Source organism: Numenius arquata, chromosome 32, assembly GCF_964106895.1.
Source record: "Numenius arquata chromosome 32, bNumArq3.hap1.1, whole genome shotgun sequence".
Classification (NCBI taxonomy): domain Eukaryota; kingdom Metazoa; phylum Chordata; class Aves; order Charadriiformes; family Scolopacidae; genus Numenius; species Numenius arquata.
In genome coordinates, this window is record NC_133607.1 from 775,022 (window position 1) to 802,803 (window position 27,782).

General features: G+C 55.4%; 3 protein-coding genes across 3 annotated transcripts in view; 1 reads left to right on the plus strand and 2 right to left on the minus strand.

Annotated features, from left to right (window-relative positions):
• Positions 1 to 27,782, minus strand: part of LOC141476429 (scavenger receptor cysteine-rich domain-containing protein DMBT1-like) — a 74,168-nt gene that overhangs the window by 13,362 nt on the left and 33,024 nt on the right. The window contains exons 20-25 of the mRNA XM_074165107.1: positions 26,414 to 26,737; positions 24,970 to 25,293; positions 24,451 to 24,780; positions 23,562 to 23,896; positions 22,707 to 23,019; positions 22,002 to 22,331 (exon numbers count right to left, since the gene is read on the minus strand). Of these exons, the coding sequence (XP_074021208.1) occupies positions 22,002 to 22,331; positions 22,707 to 23,019; positions 23,562 to 23,896; positions 24,451 to 24,780; positions 24,970 to 25,293; positions 26,414 to 26,737 (1,956 nt within the window). The remainder of the gene's footprint in view (positions 1 to 22,001; positions 22,332 to 22,706; positions 23,020 to 23,561; positions 23,897 to 24,450; positions 24,781 to 24,969; positions 25,294 to 26,413; positions 26,738 to 27,782) is intronic.
• On the minus strand, positions 95 to 2,958 carry LOC141476415 (sulfotransferase 2B1-like). The gene is made up of 7 exons (XM_074165093.1): positions 2,941 to 2,958; positions 2,601 to 2,775; positions 2,094 to 2,302; positions 1,546 to 1,672; positions 906 to 1,000; positions 638 to 818; positions 95 to 210 (listed from the first exon to the last, which is right to left on the minus strand). The coding sequence occupies exons 1-7, from the start codon at positions 2,956 to 2,958 to the stop codon at positions 95 to 97; spliced, it is 921 nt and encodes a 306-aa protein (XP_074021194.1).
• LOC141476442 (uncharacterized) lies at positions 12,652 to 14,274 on the plus strand. Its single transcript, XM_074165118.1, has one exon. It carries the CDS (start codon positions 12,652 to 12,654, stop codon positions 14,272 to 14,274), a length of 1,623 nt encoding a protein of 540 aa, XP_074021219.1.

Sequence of the window (27,782 nt, forward strand, 5' to 3'; positions counted from 1 at the left end):
GTATAACCCTCTCTGTCCAACAGCAGCCAGTTACCCCAGTTGTCGGTGGCTGGTTTATACCCAGTTCTCAGCTGGCTTCAGATAAGGATGAATCCTAATGCCTGTCCCAAGGAAATTTCATGTTCAGCCCCTGCATCCTCTCCTGGTAGATCCTGTCGAAGGTTTCGCTCTGTGCCACTGTGAAATGGTTCTCCCAGTCTCCACAGATGCCTGAGGAAGAAACATTTTGGTGTCAGAGCCCACCCCACCACACAGCCCCCCTCTCTGCTCTGTAGGCACAAGGGGAGAGGCTCAGCTCTTGGGTCCAACTACCACCCCAAGGGGGTTGTCCAGAATGAGAGACCACCCCCATTCTTGGAAACATTCAAGGTCAGGTTGGACAGGGTTCTGAGCAGTCTGATCCAATTGTAGATGTTCCTGCTCACTGCAGAGGGGTTGGACTAGATGGCCTTTAATAGTCCCTTCCAACCCAAACCATTCTATGATTCTATCCTACGATTCTATGGACCCCGTTCTTCAGACCCAAAAGCACTGTGATGCAGCTCTCCAAGACACCCTTGCTCTGGCCATCTTCATGGGGGAGGACACCTGATGGGAGGTCTCCCCAGAGGGTTGTGATGGGATCCCTATTGCTCACCCTTCCTCAGGAACTGGCCCTTTGTCTGGTCCATGATGTCTGCAGGGAGCAGGATGGAGCTGCACATTGGGTTCTCCCGCATGGCTGTGAAGTAGGCATTTTGCACCACTGAGGAGATGGCCTCATCATCCAAATCCTGCCCCAGGAACCGGCAGAGACGTCTCACACTGCCACACAGGTCCTGGAGGGACACACAGAGCCTGTTACCACCAAGTACCACCAAGTGGCTTCTGACATTTGGAGCTGGAAGGTTTGCCTAGGTGTCTACCTGCTTCAGCTCTTCATAGGTGATGAAGAAGAAATTCTCCATGTCCTTCATCTCCATCCAGCCTCGGACATGTTCGAACCAGGAGCCATGGGGCACTGATGGGAGGCAAAAGGCAGTAGGGCAGGGCAGGGCAGGGAATGTTCACACAAGGAGGGTTCATACAAGGTTGTGTGGGGAGAGCAGCCACAATGCAGGACATGGCAGGACGTGCAGAACAATGGTGTCCAGGGAGCAGGTGGGACTGAGAGGCTGAACTGCAATTCCAGCTGAGCAATGGGCTCTTCTCCAGCCATTTCCATGGTGGGAAGAGGTTGAGGCTAAAGGTGTGTAAGGCCCTTGGCAGAGCTTTATAGGGTTTCTTGGCCAACACTTCCTGAAGATGTCTGAACTCCGCAGGAGAAGGCACGAAATCTACTTTCCATCTCCTTCAAAGCACAGCAGGGCTTTGTGTGCCTGTATGTCTCTCCAGAATTCCTTTGCTTTCCTCTTGAGCCATTCACCCCTTCTCCTGGGGGAAGCTTGGCTTCACAGCCATCATTTGTGGGCAGCAGCAAAAGACCCTTGAGCCAGAAGTGATGGGAGATACCACCCACCCACCCACCCACCCCCATGCCCTGAGTAAGCCCCAAACCACACTCACACTCTCCACTCAGAAAGTCCCCCAAGAACTGCTCAAAAGATGTGGGATCCTCATAGCTGCTGCACATCTTGGAGAAGTAGTAGTAGGAGACAACAACATCTCGAGGATCCCGTAGGGTGTAAATAACCTGGAGTAGAGTGTGTACATGAGTGATATGCTCCCGATAAGGGAAGGGGAGTTGCAGGCCCTGGCACCAGGGTAGATCTGAAAATGGAGGGGTCTGCCACACAAGGACAAACTCTGTGCTGCTCATGCAGACCTTGGGCAAGGTTCTCTGTGAACACACAAGTCCCCTACAGCCATTGGAGACTCTCCAAAATATCCAAGAGGGGCAGGAATGTAAGACGGGACTCGGAGTATTTCGATCTTGAGGGCATGAAGGACACTTGTCACCCTCCTAGGCCAACACCAAGGTCCTCACCCAACACCCCTCTATCCAAGGTTCCTCAGATCCTGAGCAATTCCCAGCCCCCCTTCCCTCCCACCTCCTTTCCTCCTCCCATCTTCCCCCTGTTCCCCTTGAAGCTCTGCATGGATGCCTATCTCACCTTGGCACTGGAGTGGGAGAAGGACTTGGGGAAGATGTGCCTGGGGAGATGGCAGGTCAGCAGGCGAGGTGAGGGGTAGTTGAGGGCTGACTCCAGACCCAGACGGGTTGAGAACCAGGGCATGCGGTCAGAATTGAGGACACCTCGGCTCCAGCTGGGGCAGCCACGGCTGTGAATGAGGCTCAGGATCTCAGTCATCCACACGGTGCCTGCCAGGGAAAGCAGAGATGCAGGGCAGGGGACCTGGCCTAGGGGGTCGGGACGGGAGGACCTCACTGTGCCATGATTCCATAATCAGCAGCGTCCTCAGCACTGAGTCTGTGCCCCAAGAGATGGTGCTGCCCTGCCCGTGCACAACCACTGTGGTAAATCCCACCCAAAACATTCCTGTTCTCCACCACAAGAGAAGATTCACCCTCTGAAGAAGACCTGGAGATGTCTCCAAAACCTTCACCCCTCTCCTGCCCCTCTCCACCCTTGGCCAGCCCTGCTGTCCACCCCTCATACCAGACTTGGGGTAGGTGACATTGAAGATGTCATCATCCCGCACCAGGAATTCATTGTGGGCAAAACTCAAGCTCTGCTCGGAGTTGTAGGCGGGGGGGAACTTAATGCCTTCGTATGTCACGTACTGGACCGGCATCGTGACGGGGTGGGGATGGGGTGCTGCAGCTCTGCGCCACTGCGATGGGGAGGGAGAAAGACAGGGTCAGGGTGCTGACTCCAAACCAAGAAACTTCTTCCCCCCTCAGCAGGTCCTAAAGAGGAGTCCAGCCATCCCATATTCCCAGAATCAGGAGATGCTGGGGGTATGGGATGTGCATTATGGGACAACCCATCTGGATACTCTCCGGTCCTTCCTCATGGGGACCCTGCCTGAACAGCATTGTGCAAATGGGGGATTCCTGGTTTGCAGGGCATTGAAGGAGTTTTAGGGCTAAGTTTACATTTACAAGGACATGTAGCGATAGGACGAGGGGGAATGGCTTCAAAATGGAAGAGGGGAGATTTAGTTTAAATATCAGGAAGAAAAATTTCTCTATGAGGGTGAAGAGACACTGGAACATGTTGCCTAGAGAAGATGTGAATGCCCCATCCCTGGAGGGGTTCAAGGCCGGGTTGGCCGGGGCTTGGAGCAACCTGGTCTGGTGGGAGGTTCCCTGCCCAGGGCAGGGGGGTTACAACTCGATGATCTTTAAAGTCCCTCCAACCCAGACCATTCTATGATTCTGTGATTCTAAGTTCCTCCCGATGGACCAACCTCCCATCTCTTCCTCCTGTGTTTACCTGCCCTCAGAGCTTGGAGGGGTGGCAAGCAGCCATCATTGCAGGATCTCTGGCCAGTCAGGGGGACAGGAGGTAGAACTTCCCTGTCTGGTAGCCAAAACCCAGCCTTGCTCTGCTCCAGGAGCTACAGGTCTGCAGAGGTTCCAGGAACTGGAGAGAGAATAAAAAGGGGAAGGAAAAGTTTTCTACCCTTGTTGCAACCATTCTGGAGCAATGATTAACAAGACCCAAAGTCCAGAGGATCCAGAGGACACCCCTCCCCCGGGAATGGGGTGGGGACTGGTGCTACTGGGGTGTAGCACACCAATGAAGGTCCTTTTGGTGGGGTGGAAAGCTGGTGTCTGGTGTCCTCTGCCCTGAACCCCAAGAACGTCACTTTTTTCCCATGCCCCTTTGAATTCCCACCTAACTTTCCCCCTTTTCCTCCAAATACACTCTTAAACGATTTCCCTGAGCTGAAGTAAATTTCCCTTTCCCAGTAAATTTCCCAGTAAATCCCAGTAAATTTCACAAATCCATTCAAAATGGATTATTAAAATGACTCAATAGAAATAAATTAAAAAAAAAAAGCCTTTCCAGGCAAGGCAGAGATGCTGCTCCAGCAATAAGGGATGGGGCAGATCTTTTTCAGGAAAAATCTTCATGATTGCGCTACAGGGAGAGGAAGAGGAGTTCTTCCTCCTCTGCAGCACTCTGGGCTGCTGTAGATCCAAGGACAGAGACCTTTAATGCCATTAATTAGAAGCAACAAATGCCTCTTGTAAATAAGGGCAGCCATGCAGCCGTCTGCAAAATTCCAAGTATTTTCTACACGTTCCCCTAGGAATGCAGCAAGTATTCTGCTTTCTTGCCAAAGGACTGCTATGTTGGAAATTTTATGTAATATGCTGATAAAAGGATGGAAAAACAGAAAAATAAGCCCATGGGATGTGCACAGTGTTTGAGACAGCAAATATTGGCTTTGAGTGCGCAGGACAGTTGGTGGGTTTTTTTTAAAACAACCAATTAAAGCAGCAATTTCCCTTTGATCCTGCTTTGTTTTCCAAGCAAACAGGAGAGAAAAGGGGATTAAGAAATGTTTAAGCACTTCAAAGAGGAATGTTAACCCACCCCCGGGCAGCAAGTCAACAGTGGAAGTGGAAAATTAAATTAACCCATCACCTTCCCTGCTTCCAGTTAAGAAATCAGTTAAGCAAAACTAAAAACTATAGGGAAATTGTTACCCAAATTATTACCAAATTAATTTTTTTCTTTGCAACCTGAGCAGCTAGCTATAATTTTCAGATCGAACCTAAAAGAAATCTATCTGGTGTTTTATAATCAACACTTAGTAGATAACTGTAGGCTTGCCTGCCTCCAAAAAGTAAGCATACTGGCTTAAATAACTATTAAAAATTAGATAACAAATATGTTTGTAAAGAACTTGACATGGATGAATTGTTAGTTAAAAATGGCATAATCTGTATTTTAGAAATTCATATTTTATCATATTAAAAGGCATTAAAACATTATAAGCATGTTTGGTTAGTTAAGATCTAGAGAAAACCAGAAAAAAGTATATTGGTTTAGATATTTTAATTTTTTTTTATTTAAAATAATATCCATGCTACTAGGGAAAAAAATTTTAAAAAAGGCAATAAAAAAAGATTTTAAACTGCAGGCAGGGCATTCAACCTAAACTTTATGGGAAAGCCTGTAATCATAATGATTGTCAAGCATTAAAAATATTAACATGCAACAATTCCAAATCAAACTGGTCATGTCAGAATTAATAGCAATTAATCAATATTTAAAAGCTAAGAAGGAATGAACGCATGCTAACCTGTTAAAACACAGTGATGAGGTATGAACAGAGTAAATTCATTTCTTCAGCACTAAGGTTTTAAAAAGAAATCCCAAACTTACCCAAACCCGAACCACAGCAATTTAGAATGAATTAAAATTGTTAATTAATTAGTTACCACTTTTAAATTAATTAAAGCAGTAATAGAGGAGTGAATTCTAATTAAAGACAATCCATTTGTGCTAAAGTGGAGCAGAAATCAAACAGCTCACACTCTCCGGGAGCCCGGGCAGTTCCCCTGCTGCTTCAGCTCCAACGGGACATTGTCCCTGCTTGGGAAAATTGGAAATAAATAAATAAAGCAGCAAAAATATCAATATCTGTCTTGAAACAGTGCTTTTTCAGACCTTGCCTGGATGGGACGCGCGGGTTAGATGTTGCAGGCAGGCATAGAATGCTTAATCGAAGACAGAGATGGCAAAAGGTGGTTGGTTTGAGGATCAATCAAGCTCTGAATCTTCTCGACCACTGGAGTTCCTCAGGGGTCGGTACTGGGACCAGTGCTGTTCAACGTCTTTGTTATTGACATGGATACTGGGATCGAGGGCACCCTCAGCAAGTTTGCCAGTGACACCAAGCTGTGTGGCGCAGTGACATACTGGAGGAAAGGGATGCCATCCAGAGGGACCTGGACAGGCTGGAGAGGTGTGCCTGTGAGAACCTCAAGAAGTTCAACCAGGCCAAATGCAAGGTCCTGCACCTGGGCCGGGGCAATCCCAGGCACAAATCCAGGCTTGGGGGGGAATGGCTGGAGAGCAGCCCTGAGGAGAAGGACTTGCGGGTGCTGGTGGATGAGAAGGTCCACATGAGCCGGCAACATGTGCTCACAGCCCAGAAAGCCAACCGCATCCTGGGCTGCATCCCCAGCAGCGTGGCCAGCAGGGTGAGGGGGGGATTCTGCCCCTCTGCTCCGCTCTGGGGAGATCCCCCCCCCACATTGCTACCTTCAGCTCTGGGGCCACCAACATCAGGAGGACACGGAGCTGTTGGAGCGGGGCCAGAGGAGGCCATGGAGATGCTGGGAGGGCTGGAGCCCCTCTGCTGTGAGGACAGGCTGAGAGAGTTGGGGGGGTTCAGCCTGGAGAAGAGAAGGCTCCGGGGAGACCTTGGAGCCCCTTCCAGTCCCTAAAGGGGGCCTACAAGAAGGCTGGGGAGGGACTTTATACAAGTGTGATAGGACAAGGGGTAATGGCTTCAAACTCAAAAAAGGGAGATGGAGATGAGATCTGGGGAAGAAATTCTTTGCTGTGAGGGTGGTGAGAGCCTGGCCCAGGTTGCCCAGAGAAGCTGTGGCTGCCCCATCCCTGGAGGGGTTCAAGGCCAGGTTGGACGGGGCTTGGAGCAGCCTGGTGTGGTGGGAGGTGTCCCTGCCCAGGGCAAGGACTTGGAACCAAATGATCTTTAAGGTCCCTTCCAACCCAAACTATTGTATTTGAACTCTTTGAAAATGCTCATCTAATGGCTGATGGTGATTGTGTGTGTTACTGGTTTACGTGGAGTCCTCTTGCATTGCCCCTTTGGGAGGTGGAAGGAGGATTGGGTGGTAGAAACATCTCAGATCTTCCCCGTGGTGGACCCCAAAGGACCGGTTTGGTTGGCAGGGGGTGACCCAGCAGCAGGAACCCCTCGGGGACGGGGCTGGATGAGCAGGGTCCTGAACCTCCTGAGGATGGTGAGACCCGGGCCCAGGCTGCGCAGCGAGGTGGGAGATCCCCCATCCCTGGGAACATTCCTGCATTGGCCCTGCATTGCACACGTGTGTCCCCATGTGCACATGTGTGTCCCCTACACACACATGTCGCCATACATACAGGCATGTCTCTGCACTGCACATGTCCCCACACTCACACATGTGCTCCAGGCATGTTCCTCCATTGCACATGCATCCCTGCATGCACACATGTGTACACATGCCTGCATACGTGCTCCTGGCACGTCCCTGCATTCCATATGTGTGGCCTCACATGCACACGTGCGTCCCCACTCCCACACACGTTTCAGGTACATCCCTGCATTGCACACACGTGTCTGCACATGCACATGCATGTCCCTATGCACATACAAGTGCTCCAGTCATGTCTCTTCATTGCACACGTGTCCCCACACCCACATGCCTGTTTCTGTGCCCGCACACATGCTCCAGGCACATCCCTGCATCGCACATGCGTGTCTCCACATGAACACACCCACTCTAGGCATGTCCCTGCATTGCACAAGCGTGTCCGCACATGCACATGCATGTCCCTATGCACACACAAGTGCTCCAGTCACGTCTCTTCATTGCACACGTGTGTCCCCACACCCACATGCCTGTTTCTGTGCCCGCACACATGCTCCAGGCACATCCCTGCACCTCACATGCGTGTCTCCACATGAACACACCTACTCTAGGCATGTCCCTGCATTGCACAAGCGTGTCCGCACATGCACATGCATGTCCCTATGCACACACAAGCACTCCAGTCACGTCTCTTCATTGCACACGTGTGTCCCCACACCCACATGCCTGTTTCTGTGCCCGCACACATGCTCCAGGCACATCCCTGCACCCCACATGCGTGTCTCCACATGAACACACCCACTCTAGGCATGTCCCTGCATTGCACAAGCGTGTCCGCACATGCACATGCATGTGCCCATGCCCATACACTTGCTCCAGGCATGTCCGTGCACCGCGCACACGTGTCCCCCCCCTGCACACGCCTGTCCCCCCCGCGCATGCGCACACCCCTCCCTTCGCCGTGCGCCCCCCCCTCCCCGCGCACGCGCCCCCGCCCCCGCCGTCCCTCGGCTTCGCGCCGTGCGCATGCGCCCTCCTCCCCCTCCCCGCCCCCGGAAGTTGTGTTACGGCGCAGCGCGCGAGCGCGGCCGGACGCGGTGCCGGGGGGGGGGGGGGGGCGCGTTGGGCCTGCGGCACCGGCCGGGGCGAGCGGCGGCGGGGCCCGACCCCACCGGGCCTGGTGAGCCGGGGGGAGGCCGAGCCGGGGCGGCACCGCCGGGGGAAAGGGGGAACCGGTGGTGGCATCCCCCGCCGAGAGCGGGCGGGCCGGGAGGATCCTCCGCCATACTGGGCCGGGGGCCTGGGAGCGGGGGGGGCTTGGCTGGTACTGAGGGGGACTGGGGCGTGATGGGAGGGAGCTGGTTATAATGGGGTGGGGGAGAAGATGAGAAGGGAGAGCCCATGTTGATACTGGGAGGGCGTCGGGGCATACTGGGGGCGCCTGCATGTAGTGGCGGGGGGGGAGAGTAGTGAGATGGGAGGCTCTGGTTAATACGGGGAGGCATTGGGGCATACTGGTGGTTTCTGGTTGTGATGGGGCAGAGGAGAGAGGATGAGATCAGAGAGTTTGGTTGAAACTGCGGTGCACTGGGGCACACCGGGGACGTCTGGTTGTAATAGAAGGGGGAGGGTAGTGAGATGAGAGGGTCTGGTTGATAGTGGGGGGAATTGGGGTGTACTGGGGTGGTCTGATTGGAATGGGGGAAGCGGAGGTCGCCGAGATGGGAGAGTCTGGTTGATACTGGGAAGGCTGGGAGGTGCTGAAGGGGTGGCTTGTAATGAGGATGAGGGAGAGCGTTGAGATGAGAAGGTCTGGGTGATACTGGGGGGACTGGAACATACTGGGAGCGTGGGCTTGTAATGGAGGTGGTGGAGCACAGAGAGACAAGGGGATCTGGTTGATACTGGGAGGGACTGGGGTGTGCTGGGGGGGTCTGGTTGTAATGGGAGTGGGGGATGAGATGGGAGGGTGGTTGATACTGGGAGGACTGGGGCATGCTAGGAAGGGGCTGGTGGGGATGGGGGAGGGCAGTGAGATGAGGGGATCTGGTTGATACTGGGGGGACTGGGGTCTCTTGGGAGAGTGTGGTTTTAATGGTGGTGTTGGATCACAGAGACAATGTGTGGGGTACAATGGGAGTGGCTGGGTGATACCAGGGGAGACTGGGACATGCTGGGAGGGCATATCAGGATATGCATGGAGGATCCTTGCTGATACTGGGGGAAAACTGGGCCATGCTGGGAGTATCTGGGGTGTTATGGGGGATGGAAAAGGGATGAGGGACAAGGCTGGGGGTGGTCCTGGTCATCCCACAGGCACTGGGGATGTTGGGGCATCACTGACACTGCTGGGGATGACAGAAATCGTGTGTGTTTGGCCCAGCAGCTGCAGCCTTTTTCGCTGCTGCAAATTCCTCCATTGCTGCTTCTTCGCTCCCACCCCAGCCCTCTGCTGAAATTAATCTTTTCTTCCCGACATATTTTCTTGCTTTTATTTAGAGCCTGTGGGCAGCAGTTCCTTGGTGGCTACATTCGATACCCCCAGCTCTTGCTCCACGGGTGGGACCAGGCACCCCATGACTCTCTCCGAAATGGCAACTCACCGTCACCCTGTCTTCACCAAAGCCCTTTTCATCAGGGTTTGGCTCTGCTGCGGTGCTGCCCGCCCAGGGAACACCTCTCCTGCGGCATTTTAGAAGCACGTGAGCTTTTTTGCTACACTTATTTTTTGCTACACTCCTAGTTGCCTGTCTTGGGCTGATCCCCCCCAGATCTTCTCTGCTTTGGCACAGAAAAGCTCTGCTCTGGCAGATGCTTGCTGTTTTTTCCCCCAAATCCACCACCTTGGCACCCTTGTGCCATTGCTTTTCTTGCTTTGCCCCTTTCTCTGCCTCTGGCTCACGGGGTCTGCGGGCACTGCCTCTTCACTTTATTCCCTTCCCTAAGAGCAGACCCCTCTGAAACCCCTTTGTGTAAACCAACCAGCAGTGGTGGATCCCTCCTGGCCCTCAGTAAGTCCAACATCTGGCTCCACTTCTCTCGTGTTTAACATCGTCCTGCCCTTGAGGGGCTTCCACGTAGCCATGCCCAGTGCTGCGACAGGTAGGGAAACCCTGAAAACCCCTGGTGACTTCACTGTGGCCATCGCACAGCGCCAGAAAACACTGAATCCTGTGTGAATTCACGATGGTGAGTGAGCCGGGATGTGTTGGATGTCTGGATGGCAGCAAAGGCTGCCCTGATACTTTGTTTTTTTTCAGAGCCGGAGAATCGTGTTTCCAATGAAAGGCCCAGCACAGGGCTCTTCACCACCTGCCTGTGCGAGTATCCTCCTTCATGTCCCCCGAGCTGTCCCCCAATGTGTCAGTGTCCTGCTCGCAACCCACTCTGTCCCCTCTGCTTTGGGGGGCTTTCTTATCCCCCTGCCCAGCGTCACTCTGATATCTCAACCCAACGGGAAGGGCTCTGCAGCCTCTGGGTGAGAGTCCTGGCCAAGAAATAGTCCAAATCCATCCCAGAAAGGGGAGTGTGCCCTGGAGAGGATAATCCTGAGCCCTCTTCTCTGCTTCCAGTGTTCCTCGTGCAGTAAAGACTCGGGGCTGAGCCATTTAAACAACGTTGGGAGCATCCTGTCAGTACCCGTCTCAGCAAGTGGCAAAAACATTCATCTCAGTTTGGCTCAATAATGATTTCTGCTGGTTCGGGTTTTTTTAAATTGGTTTTGTTACTTCTAACCCTCTCATTTACTCAATTTCCTGTCTGCTTCACCCTTTTCTGTTCATCGTATATTTGATGGTTGCCGTCATCTCCTCCCTTTTCAGTGTGGGATTCCTCGGCTTCGCTTTTTCGGTGTATCCCATCCCCAGGCTCCTGCAACCCTTTGGGTTGACGATACTCGCTCTGTGATGGTGAGACAAAATCATGCCTGGAAACCTTCTCGCTTCGGCTGTGAATTCCCTTCTCCGTGCCCCGAGAACCGGCTGGGAGCGGGAGGCGCAGGCGAGGAGCAGCATTTGGTGGAGCACCTTTTACTTGTTAAGCTTTAATGGGATCAAAGTAGTTATTAATAGTGTTAAGCTCGTTCACTCCTAGCTCACCTCTTTGCCTTCCCCTGCAGTTGCCTGTTGAAGCTCCGTCCCCAGCTCTGGTGGGTTCTCACTGGTATCGGGGTGCTGGAGGGGTTTGGAAAATCCCTTGGAAAGACCCCGCCATGTCACTGTCTGTCTGTAATCCCACAAACTTGTGTCTGTTTGTAGCAGCCACCAACCATTGCCAGATTCCAGCTCCTGTTGCAGATGCCAGCATGGGCCAGTGGCCTTGAGCAGACTTGGTGGTATTTTTGTGCTCAGAGTTTATCAGTTCTTTTGGGTCCAACCGCTGGTCTCCAGCACTTATCAGTTCTTGGGATCGTTCCTCATGTCTGCTTTTTGTTTTCTGGCAGCCCTTTCCTTGCTCACGCCTGTGGGAGTCTCGTCTCAGGCACCTTTAGGGCAGTTTTATGTCTGGTTTTGTGGCAGCTCTCTCACTGTGTCAGGTCCGTGGTCTTGCTTTCCTCTGTGCAACGTGGTGCTTGGAGGCTCTTAAAGCATCTGCTGCTCCTGACGTCCCCTCCACCCCCATGCCTCTCACTGGGGTGTCTCTGGACATGGGAGGCTGGACCAAACCACCTGAATTCAGCTGTTTGCAACGAAGAGCTCCTTGTTCTAGCTGGTCGCTCTTGGCTATGCATCAGGCCCTTGCGGGAAGTGATTTCATGTGGGGTTTCTGAGACAGATCATGCTTTAACCTTCTTCCCCTCCTTGGCTAAACCGATCCATGTGCAATATCCTGAGTGGGAACAGCAAATCCAGCCCAGGGGATCTCCCGGGTGGATATCAGAGCCTGACGTCTCTTGTTGAGCTGTGCCAGCACAGAACAGGCTCTGGAGGTATCAGCGGGCTTGGATGGAGCCTGGAAAAACACTGGCCTGTGAGAGGAGCATTTATTGAGAAGGAGATCTGAAAAACCACCCTGATGCACTTGAGAGCCGAATCATGCTGTCGAATCCCCAGGGGCTGGGGCTGAACCCCTTTGTGCGTCCACTCTGTGCCCGAGGCACGTCTGACACCTTGCTGCAGTCAAGGGGTCACGTAGGCACCCAGGGAGGCCGCGCACCCTCCAAGGAGCTTTTCAAAGCCCTGCCTAGAAGCTGCCGGCCAGCTGGTGTGGCCCTTGATGGCTAGGGGCATGGTTGAGGCCAGTCCCTCAGCTATTGCTCCAACCAGGTAACTATGAGCAGGTCCTGCAAGGAAGGAAGTCACTCCCTGCTATGAACAGCAGCTGCTTTTGGGTGCTAGGCTTACGGGTGAAAAGGCTTTTAAGTGCCCATCTGGGCTGCTTCTGTGGTGCTAGGTCTGCCCGTTGCCTCCATCCCCCGTAGGGAAAAGGGATTGGTGATGCCAGGTTTTACGAACTGTAGTATCTGTGTCCCTGCCTTCTTCCCCCACCTCCTTCACAATCCCTCCCTCCCTGTGTATCTCTGTCCTTCTCTGACCTCCCTCTGTGCTGCTGCCACCCATGTCTTCATCTTCATGCCCCCTCCCTCATGGTCCTGCCTTCGGCCTGTCCTCCCTCTCACACTCTCCTTTCTTGTTTTTGCAGGGGCTGCCATGGAAGGGCAGCTGGGTCCTGCAGCCTGCGAGCCCCACTTTTCACAGAGGCTCTCCCCCCTTTCTGAAGGAGATGGGCCTGAAGGTGAAGAAGAGCAGGAGGAGGACACAGCCAGGGTAGAACCAAGAGAAGAGCTGGGACGAGCTTCTCCGCGCCACTTGGGACGGTGCTGCCATGGGCAGGGCTCTCTCGCTCCTCGAGGTGCAGGCAGGCCTTGCCAGAAGACTGGTGAGGAGAAAGGGGTTTCCCCATGCCACCAGGCACCGGAGGAGCTGTGGCCGTGCCGGCAGAAGCACCGGCTGTGCCTGAAGCCTGAGACAAGCCGGGTCCCTGTGTCCCTGGGGCAGGGGGAGAGTGCCGAAGAGCCGGGACCCTCCCGGGGGAAGAGGCTGCGGTTGATCTGGGGCCGGGCAGGTGACTTCAGACAGAGGGAGATGGAGAATGGGCTGGAGGAAGTGGAGGAAGAGAGGCGGTCTCGGTCCTGCTCCCCTGAGCTGCCCCTTTCTGACGATGCCCACCCCAAGCCGGACTTTGTGCAGCTGATTGATGAGCGTGGTATCTACTCCACAGCCAAGCTGGTGCTGGGGAGCGCAGTGGGGGAGCTGGAGGAGGCAGCAGTGGGGCTGCCAGCCCACCCAAAACGGGGAGCAAGTGGTGTCAGCGAGCTGGAGATCCGCGAGGTGATTGTGGATGAGAAGCCCTTCCAGTGTGGTGTCTGTGAGAAGGCCTTCAAGCGGGCCTGGGAGCTCTTCAGCCATGAGGTGGTACACAACGAGGAGCGTCCCTTCCGCTGCGACCTCTGCCAGGCCTCCTTCAAGCGCCACTCGGACTTCAAAAGCCACCGGCTGGTCCACACGGAGGAACGACCCTTCCGCTGCGAGCTCTGTGGCAAGCGCTTTAAGCGCTCCTCCAACCTCCAGGAGCACCGGCGCATCCACAGCGGTGAGCGTCCCTTCCGCTGCCCCCGCTGCGCCAAGAGCTTCAAGACCCCCTACGAGCTGCAGCGCCACGCACTCACCCACTGCGCTGAGAAGCCCTTCAAGTGCGCTGACTGCGGGAAGGACTTCCCCACCTCCAATGCCCTCCTCCTCCACCAGCGCCAGCACTGTGATGACAAGCCCCACGTCTGCGGGGTCTGCGGGAAGAAGTTCACCTACGGGCACAGCCTCAAGGTGCACGAGCGGGTGCACACAGGCGACCGCCCCTTCGTCTGTCCGCTCTGCGGCAAAGGCTTCAAGCAGTCCAACGCCCTCTCCTCCCACGAGCGGGTCCACACTGGTGAGCGCCCCTTCGTCTGCAAAACCTGCGGGAAGGCCTTCAAGCAGTCGTCCTACCTGGTGATCCACGAGCGGGCGCACACAGGGGAGCGCCCCTACAAGTGTGAGGTGTGTGGGAAAGCCTTTGCCCGGCCCTCCCTGCTGCTCCAGCACCACCGCGTGCACAGCCAGGAGCGGCCCTACAAGTGTAGCTTCTGCCACAAGTTCTTCAAGGACCTGGCCTACCTGGCCGTGCACGAGAAGGTGCACACAGGGGAGACCCCCTACAAGTGCAGCGTCTGTGACAAGGGCTTCGCTCACCCCTCCAACCTGCTGCAGCACCAGCGCGTGCACCGCGACGGCTGAGCCCCGGCACGGCTGGCACACGGTGTTGCCAAGCCGCAGTGGCCGTCAGCGAGCTGCCGCCAGGCCACTGCTGACAGCAGAAGAGCCCCAGGCTGGGAGACCCTGTAGGTGTGCCTGAGGACTGGTGTGGACCCTGAAAAGCTGCGGCGCTTCTCCTGAGCCCCTGGACCTGCAGGACCAGCAGGACCCTCCCCAAGCCGTGGAGCTCCCAGCAGGCATGCCGTGGCTCGTGGCGTGTTGTGGCTCGTGGCACACTGCCGGTGGGCAGGCAGGAGCCCTCTTTGCCCTCGTGCGGGGAGGAGGGTTGAGACCCCCTAAGTCATCCCAAGACCCTCTCCCCAGTCATCCCAGTGAGCGTGGCTCTACATGGGCCGGGGGCTCCCAGGGAGTCAGGGGATGCTGTTGCCTGCAGGAGGGGACAGACCTGCCTGGTTTTGGGGAGAGAGATGCAACAACAGTACAGGCAGTGGAAAGGATCGTGGGGAAGAGGGAGCACCTCCCTTTCCCCCTGAAGCTTTTTGGGGTTCAGATGTCCCATCCATATCTCATGCTGCTGCTAATGACCTGGTTAATCACCCCCTTTCTTTCTGCCCCAGGGCGCTAGCGGGGCTGGTAGGGAGCAGAAGAGAGGGGGGGACATACTGTTGCCGTCCACTTTGGGAGCCTCAGCAAGCGACACCCGGCGCTGGAAGTCCTCCAGCTGCTCCTGGGACTTTCCAGGCAGGAACCTGGATGGGGTACTGACAGGCAAGACACAACCAGTCCTCTGCTGCCTCCTCCTCCTCTCTTGCTTCCCAGAGCTACCCCCGTGCTGATGGCTGCTGAGCAGAGGGTGGCATGTGGACCTTTGCTGGCAAGGGCGAGATGGGAGCCTTGTCCTTGCCAGTGCTGGTGCCCTTGTGCTGTCCCTCGCACTCCTGGAGATCCTGGGTCCCACCTCATCCCCGTTTTTCGTATGGTCCCTGTAGTGCTGGGAACAGTGGGGGGTGGGATGTGCGCGCTCCTTGGCGCACTGCACACTAATTACAGGATGGTTATTTAATGATGGCTCTGTCTCATTGCCTTGTCCAGCCCCTGGCTGGGTCTTGACATGGGCTTTTGCTGCCTCCTTCCCACCCAGTACCTTCTCCCAGCGTCCTTCAACATGGGTGGGAGGTCGTCTTCTCCATGTTGCTAGCAGACATGGTAAGGAGAGACCCACCAAATCCTCAGTGTGAGGTGGATCTCACACAGCACCACTGATCCTGTACCCTTCAGAAGTCGGTTGCAAGATGGGCCAGCAAGATGCATTTGGGATTTGGGCTGGTGGATCTCCCTGCAAAGATGGTTGTGGACCTCCTGGTCGTGTTGGTCTTTTCCCCTGCCCCGCGGCTTCTCACCTTCATCCCATTTCAGCCCTTGAGACAGCACTGGGGCAGCTCTGGCATCTTCCAAATGCTGTTCCCAGCTGTGGATCATGAGGTTGTGATTTGATTTCAGGATGGAACCTGTCCCTGAACATCCTCTGTAGCCCAGCTGGTGGTGGACACATCTAACCTGGTTCCCGTCCTGGGATCTGCTGTGTCCATGTGTCTCCAGAGAAGGGGAATTGCACCTGCAGCCCTGGGAACAGACTGCCAGAGGTCATAATGGTCCTTCACCCTTTAAGGCTTGATGAGACTCCCAAGATGTCATTTTGGCCATGAAGCACCTATGTGTACATGTTGTAGCAGTGGGGGCTCTTCACACCAACCCCAGAGCAGAGGCAGCTCCCCTTGGGCCATATCCTCCCCAAACTCACCCTCTCCTTTCACTCATGGTCCTGAGCAGAAGGGGGATTCTCATAAAAAGGGACAAACTTGGGGGCTTGGGTGAGTGAAATATATCGGTGGAGCCATACCCTGAGGCAAAGGCAGTGGGTAGAGGCTCTACAAGAAGTGGATGATCCCTTCCCCTCCTGTCACTAGGCAGAAGGAGGGGATTTAAGGGACAGGGAGGAATGGAGACAGGTCCCTCCTCAGAGAGGGAAGCAAAACCCTTCTGGCCCCCCTCACCTTCCCAATTGCCCTTGCACAATAGGTATGGGGCTTTGGAAATTGGGGGCCAGGTGAATGAGGATGCAGAGGAAGATTGAATCGCCCAGGGCTAGTCACTCACCCCCATGCCTTAGGACTTCCTCAACTAAGGAAGAAAGAAAGGTAATTGTAGTAGACGACTCCCTTCTGAGGGGAACGGAGGGCCCCGTTTGTTGACCAGGCCCATCCCACAGGGATGTCAGCTGCCTCCCTGGGGCCTGGATGAAGGATATATGGAGAAATAACACAGCAGAGAGGCAACAGTCCTGGAGATTCTTGGAGTGCGTGGAAGACAACTTCCTAACGCAGCTGGTGAGGGAACCGACTAGGGAAAGTGCCCTACTGGACCTGCTGATAGTTAGCTCAGAAGGTCTTGTGGGGGATGTAAACGTTGGAGGTCGTCTTGGACAGAGTGATCATGAAATGATACAATTTTCAATTCTTGCTGAAGCAAGGCGGGGGGCCAGCAAAACTGCCACCTTGGACTTCCGAAGGGCAGACTTTGGCCTCTTCAGGAGCATGGTTGAAAGTGTCCCTTGGGAGACAGTCCTGAAGGGCAAAGGTGCCCAGGAAGGCTGGTCGTACTTCAAGGAAGCACTCTTAAAAGCGCAGGAAAGAGCCATACCCAAGTCCCAAAAAACAAGCAGGAAGGGAAGAAGACCAGCCTGGCTAAATAGAGAGCTTTGGCTGGAGCTCAGGAACAAAAAGAAGGTTTATGATCCTTGGAAAAGGGGCCTGGCAGGCAAGGAGAAACACCAGGAAGCGGTGAAGATATGCAGGGGGGAAATTAGAAGGGCCAAGGCTCAAGCTGAGCTCATCTTGGCCGCTACAGTTAAGAATAACAAAAAGGGTTTTTTTCAGTGTGTAAACAGAAAAAGGAAGATTAGGGACAATGTGGGCCCACTGAGGAATGAGATGGGCACCCTAGTGGTGGAAGACACAGAGAAAGCGGAGTTGCTGAATGCCTTCTTTTCTTCAGTCTTCGCTGCTAAGGCTGTCCCTCATGAATCTCTGGCCTTGGAGGCAAGGGGGAGGGTATGGAGAGAAGTTTTTCCTCCAGTAGAGGAGGACCAGGTTCGGGACCACTTGGCCAAACTGGACATTCATAAGTCCATGGGCCCTGATGGGATGCACCCATGAGTGCTGAGAGAGCTGGCAGATGTTATCGCTGGGCCACTCTCTTACCATCTTTGAAAGGTCATGGAGAACAGAAGAGGTGCCTGAAGACTGGAGGAAGGTCAACATCACTCCAGTCTTCAAAAAGGACAAGAAGGAGGACCCAGGGAACTACAGACCAGTTAGTCTCACCTCCGTCCCTGGGAAGGTAATGGAGAGACTCATTCTAGATGTCATCTCCAAACAAGTTGAAGAGTGGGGGGTTATTGGAAGTGGGCAACATGGGTTTACCAAGGGTAAATCACGTTTGACCAATCTGATAGCTTTCTATGATGCCATAACTGGTTGGCTGGATGAGGGGAGGGCAGCAGATGTCATCTACCTTGATTTCAGCAAGGCTTTTGACACTGTCTCCCATAACATCCTCATTGGGAAACTAAGGAAGCGTGGGCTGGATGAGGGGACAGTGAGGTGGATTGAGAACTGGCTGTGTGACAGGACCCAAAGGGTAATGGTTAATGGAGCAGGTTCAAGTTGGAGGCCTGTAACCAGTGGTGTCCTCCAGGGGTCAATACTTGGTCCAGTCTTGTTCAACATATTCATCAGCAACCTGGACGAGGGGACCGAGTGTATCCTCAGCAAGTTTGCTGATGTTACCAAGTTGGGTGGGGTGGCTGACACCCCGGAGGGCCGTGCTGCCATCCAGAGAGACCTGGACAGGCTGGAGAGCTGGGCAAGGAAGAACCTCATGAGGTTCAACAGGGAAAAGTGTAGAGTCCTGCACCTGGGGAAGAGGAATGTCAGGCACCAATACAGGTTAGGGGTGGACCTGCTGGAGACAAGTTCCGAAGAGAAAGATCTGGGGGTCCTGGTAGACAGCAAAATGACAATGAGCAAGCCGTGTGCTCTCTTGGCCAGGAAGGCCAACGGAATCCTGGGCTGCATAGGGAAGAGCATGACCAGTAGGTGGAGGGAAGTCATTCTCCCCCTCTACTCTGCACTGGTGAGGCCACAACTGGAATACTGCGTCCAGTTCTGGGCTCCCCAATTCAAGAGAGACAGGGAACTACTGGAAAGAGTCCAGCGAAGGGCAACGAGGATGATTCAAGGATTGGAGCATCTCCCTTATGAAGAAAGGCTGAGAGAGCTGGGACTCTTTAGCCAGGAGAAGAGAAGGCTGAGGGGAGACCTTATTAATGCTTCTAAGTATCTAAAGGGTGATTTGAGGGAGGATGGAGCCGGACTCTTTTCAGTGGGTCCCAGTGACAGGACGAGGGGCAACGGGCACAAGCTGGAACAGGGGAAGTTCCATTCAAATTCGAGGAAAAACTTTCCGGTGAGGGTGCCAGAGCCCTGGAACAGGCTGCCCAGGGAGGATGTGGAGTCCCCTTGTCTGGAGATCTTCAAGACCCGCCTGGATGCAGTCCTGAGTGATGTGCTATAGGCAATCCTGCTTTGGCAGGGGAGTTGGACTAGATGATCTTTAGAGGTCCCTTCCAACTCTGACAATTCTGTGATTCTGTGACATGGGATTTGGAGGACACCTGATGGTGCTGGTTGCAGGAGGTGGCTGCCTACCTGGTGTCATTTAGGTCACTCCAGGTCTCTTTCACATTGTATTTTTGCCTCTGTGTGTGTCTCATGCACCTGAAGGCACCTCCAAAGATGCATGTCACCTATATAGGAGCAGCCCAATGAAGCTCTCCAAATGGCTGATGGAGATCTGGGGTTGCATTCAACAGCTGAGGCCATCAGAGATGATCTGGGGTGCCCAGTTGGCCTTCAGCTTCTCTTCCAGGAGAGCTTGCATCTCTCATAGTCCCTATGCCCTATATGCCAGCCCCCCTGGGATTATCTGGGGTGGTTGAGGGCATCTCAGGTGGCACTAGGTGGGTGGTAGCTAGACTGTGCTCTCATTGTTGGACAAGCCCAACCTTTGATGGGCGTCCTGCCCTGTGGGATCTTCAGCCTTTGGCGTCCTGGAGGCCAAAGGTTTACCTTCGTCATCTGCTGCATTTCAGAGCAGGTGAGAGGACCGTCTCTGGTGGCTCAGTCCCCAGGGTGGCTGCTCCCATAGATGCCCGTCTCAGAATTAAGGCTTTTCTCATGTACTGGGATCATGCATTGTGTCATCACCAAGCGATGGATAAGGTCACCAAGTGATGACCTTGTGGCCAACACCAGCTTGGTAGTTGGCAAGGAGAGGGATGGCCTTGCTGCTGGAGGAAATTATTTCAGGTTTTTGTGCTGCTTAGATGTCCTGCGGTCCTCCTGGCCCCTTGGTCGTGGGGGCTGATCTCATGCTGGCGCTACCCAGCTTTTCCAATCCACCTTCAGATGTTTGCTCCAGCATGTGGTGACCTCCTAGAGTTTCTCAGGCAGGATCTAGGGAACAGCTTCACCTGGGGTGAGGAGCAAGGGGGGTTCGTGTGGAAGGCTTCCACTTTATTTCTGGACGTGGTGGACCCCAAGCAGCTCTGCCTCTGATTTTACTCCTGATTTGGGGACAGTGCTCTCCAGCCCCTCTGAAGCATCACAAGAAGGAGAAATGGGGAAAAGCTTCCGGTTCTGTGCCTTTCCCAGTTTTGGAATGTTGTTCATCCCCGGGGAAGCTGTAGAGAGGACTGGGCACAATATATCCACGTTTCCTTCAGTCTTTGTGAGGGAAGGCCTCAGTTCCCTTGGCAAAGGTTATCTCCTGCTGTTGGGACCTCTGCTTGCTAACCCCCCAGGACCCCCCTCCCATCATCTCAGGTGCTTTGGGGACTCAGCCCTCAGTTTGTGAGCCTGATGGACCCTGAGGCGAGCCTGAGAGCGGGGTCCCTCTGCACCAGGATGCCCTTGGGCATGGAGTTGCAGTGGAGAACTGCAAGCTCCCAGGAAAGAGCATGTCTTGTGCCCCATGAGCCTCAGCAGGGAGGTTCCCCACGGTTGGGTCCCCGAGGGATGGTTGCAGGTTGGGGGCGTGGGGCAAGGAAAATGGGGCTCTGTGGCCGCCTCAAAATGCATCCAGGTGGGACAGGTGAATATTGGGAGTTGTGGGGCAAAGCTCTTTGCTCTGGCACCTGGGGTGGTCAAGAACTGGGGGTCTTGATTCCATCCAAGGTCTGGGGAAAGCCGTGGCAGAGAAGCACAAAAGCAGCTTGCATCATGTCCCCCCCAGCACTCACACCTGTCATGCCTGGAGGGTTGGGGATCCCTTTTTAATTTTTTTGCACCCCTCCTTCTGGTTCTCTGCTCCTTTAGCTCAGCTTTGTGCCTCGTGCCAGGTCCATCGGGCTCCTCCTGAGCAGTGGGGACTGCACAGGTGGTATCAAGGCCAGTTAAATAAATGTCACCAGACCGGGAGACCCCTCTTGGCCAGCTGTTTTGGTGCTCCTCATGTAAGTCACTGATACCAGCTGGTTTTGAAGTGTCCTGCCCGTCAGCTGCTGCTTTGGAGTCTTTGGGAAAGTGGACTGAGGAAAAGGGGGGGCAGCGGGAGGCCAGTGCGACCCCTGGGGCACGAGCTGGCATCATGGGGCATCTTCCTTCATGAGCTGCGTTGTCTCGGTGTCAGCATCCTCGGGGGCTTCTGCCTTGGTGGGGAGGTAGATGGCCCCCATGGGCTGGAAGGACGTCGCTGAAGGGCTCTGGACCCCGGGGTGCTGACGGGCTGTGAGATGGAGGGGACACTAGGCTGTCACCACTGGCAGCCACTGAGCTGATTATTGTCTCCGCGTCCCCCCGCGCTTTGGGGGTGGCCGGAGCAGGGACTGGAAGTTGGAGGTGGGGGGGAGGAGGGAGGGGGGAACAGGACACAACACACAGAGGGATGTGACTGTCACCTCCAGCATGGGCTGCAGCCATGCACCTCCTCTTCAGGTTGAGCCACAGCAGGACCCCGCTCAGCAGCATCACCAGGGCCAGCAGCACAATCAGCACCGCACAGGAGGGCGAAGCACCTGGTTTGGGGGGAGACCGGACTTGGGGTCCCATTTCCAGCCAAGACCAGTAACACTGCATGAGAAAACCTAACATCTAACACAGCCTGCCCCCCAGCAAAGCAGCTCAGCTGGTGCTGGAGGTGGGCTTTCCTTAATTTAGCTTCACATGGACGATGGGGTGGAGGGGTTGGAGTGACCTTCCATGTTCCTGCTGCTCTTAGAGCCTCCACCAGCTCCCTGATGCGTTCTCCCGCTTCGGATTTGGGGTGCTGCTCCTCACACAAGCCTATTTCTGACCCTCCCCCATCCTTCAAAGTTGTCCCAGCTCTACCACAAGCCATCAGAGAAACGAGGGCTGGTCCTGGAGGGAGCCCAGAGGGTTTGGGGGAGAGAGGGAGTAAGGGGTGTGTGGAAGGAAATTTGGGCTTCAAGAAGAAATGGGAGGGATGAGTGTGTTTTGAGCAGGGAAAGCATCTCTGGTGCTCCCGAGGGTGACAGAGGTGTGTCCCCCAGAAAAGGCCCTCAAGAACTGGCTGGGATGAACGTGCCACTTTTCCACTTTCTTCTCGCCTTGGGACCTTCCCCTGCTTCCCCACCTGGTGTGGACACGGTGGAGGATCGTGGCTCTCACCCTTTGGCTCTGTGCACACCACGCTGGCCGCCGAGCCCTGCTGGCACAGCCCCAGACCTGACCCTCTCTGCTGGCACTCCAGGAGCAGCGACTCGCTCCCCCGGCAGCTCAGCCCCTCCAGCAAGGCACGGCTGGCCTCCCGGCTGAACTGGGCTCCGACGGGCACCGACTGGGCTGGCCCACAGCCCAGCTGCCTGCAGACCACCCCAGCTTCCAGCAAGCTCCAGCCGCTGCTGCACACCCCGTGCCACGTAGCGTTGTAGAGCACCTCCACGCGCCCTGCGCAGGGACCGGGGCCGTCCTGCACCCGCACCTGCAAGGGGTTTGTGCCTGCAAGAGGGAGCAAAGGGGGTGAGATGTCCCCTAAGACCCAGCAGGTAGATGGAGAGGGGCACGCATGCCATTTGCCACCTGTACCTGCTGCACCATTCGCCTTCCTTCCCCTCCTTCCCCCCCCCACCCCCCCCCAGCTCTCTTGCAGGGTCATTCATAGGATCATAGAATGGTTTGAGTTGGAAGGGACCTTATAGATCATCTCATTCCAACCCCCTGCCCTGAGCAGGGACACCTCCCACTAGACCAGGTTGCTTAAAGCCCCTTCCAGCCTGGTCTTGAAACCTCTGATTCCCATCTCTGATGTCCCACCAGCTTCCCAGTCCTGGATAAAACCCTTTTTTGAGGCATCTGAGCGTTCTCCCTGGGGACCACCTGAGCACACAACTGCCGCATCTTCCTCGTGGTTGCAGTTGTGGACTCCCCAGCTGCTAAGGCTGCACTGGGCGAAGGTGGTCTCCATGCCAGTGCACTCTGCGTCATCCAGCCAGATGGGGTCCAAGCCTTGTCCAAAGTGAGCTGAGCCCGGGGCCGACACGGCCGTCCCGCAGCCCAGCTGCCGGCAGATCACCTTGGCATCATTTAGATCCCAGCTGTCGTCGCAGATGGTCCCCCACCGCCCTTGGTGAAACACCTCCACTCTCCCAGCACAGTGGTTCGGGCCGGCAGCCAAGCGGACCTGCACCTCCTCCTCCGTGATGTTGGCATCTGCCAGGAGAAAGCCAGTTAGGAAAGGAGAACAGGACACCCATCACCTCCCCCCCCCCAAAAAAAAGTAATCCCCAAACAGAAGCCAGAGTGCAAATACAGAGTTGTTATGGTCCCCTCCCAGCAAGGGATGCAACCCCCCCAGTCATTCCAGAGGAGCATGGCTGTAGGGATGGACTTCAGTTGCACTTTCATACCCTACAATCGTGGTGTCTCCTCCATGCAAGTGTGTGGACCAGGCAATGGAGGCCAGGCTGGGGATTTGGGGTTGGGTGGTCCCCTCGAGACAGGGCTTGGCTTGCTTAGTGCCACGGGGGGGGGGGGGTGTGTGAAGGTTTCGATGAGGTGTTGCTTGTGAATGGGGTACGAACCTGTTGCTGGGTTGGGGACAAGCCTGGCCAAGAGACCATGATCCTTTGCCAGCCCCCTTCCCCAAAAATCATGCCTTTCTGGAGCCAGCATCACCCCAGAGGCAGCCAGATAGACCCTCCTGTGCCCATCCCCAATGCACTGTATCGCAGGATGGGATGTACCTGAACACACCACGCCAGCATCTTCTCCATGGTTGCAGTTGCTCTCTCCCCAGGGACGAGCTCGGCACTGGGCAAGGTTGTCCTCGGTCCCAGTGCAGCTCATGTCATCCAGCCAGATGCGCTTCGTCCCCTGCCCAAAGCGAGCCCGACCAGGGGCTGCAGTGGCCCTGCCGCAGCCCAGCTGCCGGCACACCACCCTCGCCTCGTTCAGATCCCAGCCGTCGTCGCAGACCGTCCCCCACTGCCCATCATGGAACACCTCCACCCTTCCGGCACAGCGGTTTGGTCCTTCTGCCAGGCGGATCTCTGCCCTGGCCAGGTCTGCAGGCAGAGAAGCAGAAGATGTAGGGATGAGGACAAGATGACCACATGCCCAAGGGGGGCTTTCTGGTGGCAGTGGCCAGGTTGCAAACCTAGGGCAGATGCCCAGCCACGGTGGGTCGGGAGGAGAGATCCTGGCCCGAGCCCTGCCTGCAGAGACATGCAGGCAGGCATGGTCCTTGGGCTTCATAAGCACCACAAGGCACCTACATCAGGCCTCCAGACTCAGTCCCTGACAGAGAAGGGGAGAAGTAAGTCCCCCTTCTTAAGTCTCGCTGGGACCCAGCAGAGTCTTGGTGCAGCCCACATCCCAAACTGGGTGTCAGTGTTCTCTTTGCCCCTTTTTCTGTTCAGCTGCACAAAGGGCAGATGGATCAGGCAGCTACTGGGGTGTGCGAATGGGGGACTAATGCCATCTGCCAAGGGGATGAGGCCTGCAAATCTCCTTTCTGCAGCCAATGCTCCTGAGGTGAGGCTGGAGAGGAGAAAGCTTGTTTTGGGGGTGGGGAAAGCTCTAAATTCTGCTTCTAGGAGCCTGCAGGAATGAGCATCACCTGAGCAGACCACACTGGCATCCTCTTCATGGCTGCAGCTGTTGATTCCCCAGGGCCTGGTCCGACACTCTGTGAGCACATTCTCCCCCCCGATGCAGGCGACCCTGTCCAGCCAGATTGGATCTAGCCCTCTCCCAAAGGAAGCCCCTGCCGGGGCCGCGATGGCCTCACCACAGCCCAGCTGCCGGCACACCACCGCTGCATCCCTCAGGTCCCAGCCATCATCGCAGACCGTCCCCCATTGCTGGTTGTGAAAGACCTCCACCCTCCCAGCGCAGTGATGTGGGCCATCCACAAGCCGGACAGTCGATGTGTTGGTTGCACCGGTGTCTGGAAGCATCGCAGAAACATCATGATGGGTTGGGGACACACGTGGTGCTGGCGACAATGCCCAGTGCTGGGACAAAAGGACCCCGAACCCCTGAAAGGGCTTGACCATCATCTTGAAGGTAGCAAGATGCAGGATGGACCCCCCCCAAGCCCTCCTGGGACACCTTGTCTTGCAGGAGTGGTACATACCTGAGCATATGACGCTGGCATCTTCTCCATGGTTGCAGTTACTCTGTCCCCAGGGACGAGCTCGGCACTGGGCAAGGGTGTCCTCGCTCCCGGAACAGCCCACGTCATCCAGCCAGATGTGCCCTGTCCCCTGCCCAAAGCGAGCCCGGCCAGGGGCTGCCGAGGCCCTGCCACAGCCTAACTGCCGGCACACCACCGCTGCATCGTTCAGGTCCCAGCCGTCATCGCAGACCGTCCCCCACTGCTCATCATGGAACACCTCCACCCTCCCAGCACAGCGGTCTGGCCCGTTCACCAGCCGCAGGTTGGCTGAGCTGGAGTTGCCTGCTATTGTGGAGAGGGAAATAGGTGGTTGCAGGGCACCCACACATCCCTGGACCACCCCCCTCACCTGCATCCCTGGACCAATGCCCCACTGCAGCATCCCACAGGACTCCAGGGAGGAGCCAGGCAGGGTCAGCATTGGGGCATTGATACCATTGAATACAAAAGGCACTGACATGGCCAGGTGCTGCTGTTTCACCAAGGAAGACAAAACCCTGGCCATGTTGCGTGGCTGGGTTGGAAGGGACCTTTAAAGACCATCCAGTCCAATTCCATGGGCAGGGACATCTTCTACTAGACCAGGTTGCTCAAAGCCCCGTTCAACCTGACCTTGAACACCTCCAGGGATGGGGCAGCCACAGCTTCTCTGGGCAACCTGGGCCAGGCTCTCACCACCCTCACAGCAAAGAATTTCTTCTTTATGTTCAATCTAAATTTACACTCAGTTTAAGACCTTCTGCCCTTGTCCTGTCACTACAGGCCACGGTAAAAAGTCTGTCCCCATCTTTCTTCTAAGCCCCCTTTAGATATTGAAAGGCTGCTATAAGGTCTCCCTGGAGCCTTCTGCAGGCTGAACAACCCCAACTGTCTCAGCCTTTCTCCATAGCAGAGCGGCTCCAGCCCTCTGACCATTCCATGGCCTCCTCTGGACCAGCTCCAAGAAGTCTGTGTCTTTCTTGCACTGAGGACCCCCAAGCTGGACCGAGTAGGCCAGGGGTGGTTTCACAAGAGCAGAGCAGAGGGACAGAATCCCCTCCCTCGCCCTGCTGGCCATGCGGCTTTTGATGCAGCCCGGGATGCGGTTGGCTTTCTGGGCTGTGAGCACACATTGCTGCCTCATTTACAGCTTTTCATCCACAAGCACCACAAGTCCTTCTCCTCAGGGTTGCTCTGCATCCCTTCATCCCCCAGTCTGTACTGATAGTGGGGGTTGCCTTGACCCAGGTGCAGGACCTTGCTCTTGGCTTGAGATGAAGGTCCCGGAGATACACACGGGTGAGAGCTGCAAGAAGTCACTACACCAGCCCAGCGCGCAGTATCTCCTCCAAAAGGGGCCACCTGCCTGCCCCTGGGTACCGGCAGGAGCTCTGCCTCTCACCAGCATCAGCCCAGCTCTCACCTGCGCACACCACACCAGCATCCTCCCCGTGGTGGCAGTTGTGGATGCCCCATGTCTTGGCTTGGCACTCGAAGAAATCGGTTTCCTCCCCTGTGCAGCTCACATCATCCAGCCAGATGGGGCCGGCTCCCCACCCAAACCGGGCTGAGCCGGGGGCTGAGAGGGCCACCCCACAGCCCAGCTGCCGGCAGACCACCGCTGCGTCCTTCGGGTCCCACCCGTCATCACAGACTGTCCCCCACTCGTTGTTATAAAACACCTCGACTCTGCCGGCGCACTCGCTCAAACCACCCACCAGGCGAAGCCTGGGGCTACTGGCAATCCCTGAGCCTGAAAAATACCCAAAAATAGGCATTATTAGGGAAACGTTTGTGCATCTTAACACCTGCTGGGTTGGAGAAGACAGGACATCCCTGTGGCGGTTCTGGATGGTGTTGCTGCAGTGAGCTTGCACATCCCTTGCTCTTTAGCAGGGACTTGCAGCAAAGTGATCAGAGGGGTTTTTGCAGGGTGGAAGGAGCTGCAGAAGGTCCCTTCTACCAGCTGCACCCTGAGGGTGGTTGCACCCTGGTTCAGAGCCCAGGACAGGAGAAAGTGCATGTGTCTCCATCTAAGGGACTCTGCTGGGAAGAAGGTATCACAAGGGTCCTGCCCAGTTGTTCTCCTCTCTTTCCTTCCCCCTTGTTTGGAAGCTGCATCACACAGGTTCACTTGGCACCAACTCACTTCGCAGAATCACAGGATCTTGACGGTTGGAAGGGACCTTTGAGATCATTGAGTCCAACCACAAAAAAAACCCCACCAAAAACCAAACCAAACAAACAAAAAAAACCAAAACAAACAAACAAACAAACCCCACAAACAGACAAAACCCACCAGTCTCAGGCACTAGAGCATGCCCTGAAGTGCCACGTCTACACATTTCTTAAATACCTCCAGGGATGGTGACTCCACCACCTCCCTGGGCAGACTGTTCCAGTGCCTGACCACCCTCTCAGTAAAGTAATTCTTCCTAATATCTAACCTAAACCTCCCCAGCCCCAACTTCAGACCATTTCCTCTGGTCCTGTCATTATTCCCTTGGGAGAAGAGGGCAACACCCACCTCTCTACACCCTCCTTTCAGGGAGTTGTAGAGGGCAATGAGGTCCCCCCTCAGCCTCCTCTTCTCCAAACTAAACATGCCCAGTTCCCTCAGCCTCTCCTCATATGACTTGTTCTCCAGACCCCTCACCAGCTTGGTGGCTCTCCTCTGGACGTGCTCCAGCAGCTCAATGTCCTTCCTGGAGTGAGGGACCCAGAACTGAACACAGCCCTCGAGGTGAGGCCTCACCAGTGCCCAGTACAGAGGCACCATCACTGCCCTACTC

Bases quoted from the DNA above. Each gene is read 5' to 3' on its own strand.
- LOC141476415 (XM_074165093.1), bottom strand. The intron at 2,303-2,600 runs GTATGAGGGGTG...TTTCCCTGGCAG, and splicing joins TGTCACCTACCCCAAGTCTG to GCACCGTGTGGATGACTGAG. The intron at 1,673-2,093 runs GTGAGATAGGCA...ACTCTACTCCAG, and splicing joins TCTCCCACTCCAGTGCCAAG to GTTATTTACACCCTACGGGA.
- LOC141476442 (XM_074165118.1), top strand. From the start codon at position 12,652: ATGGAAGGGCAGCTGGGTCCTGCAGCCTGCGAGCCCCACTTTTCACAG.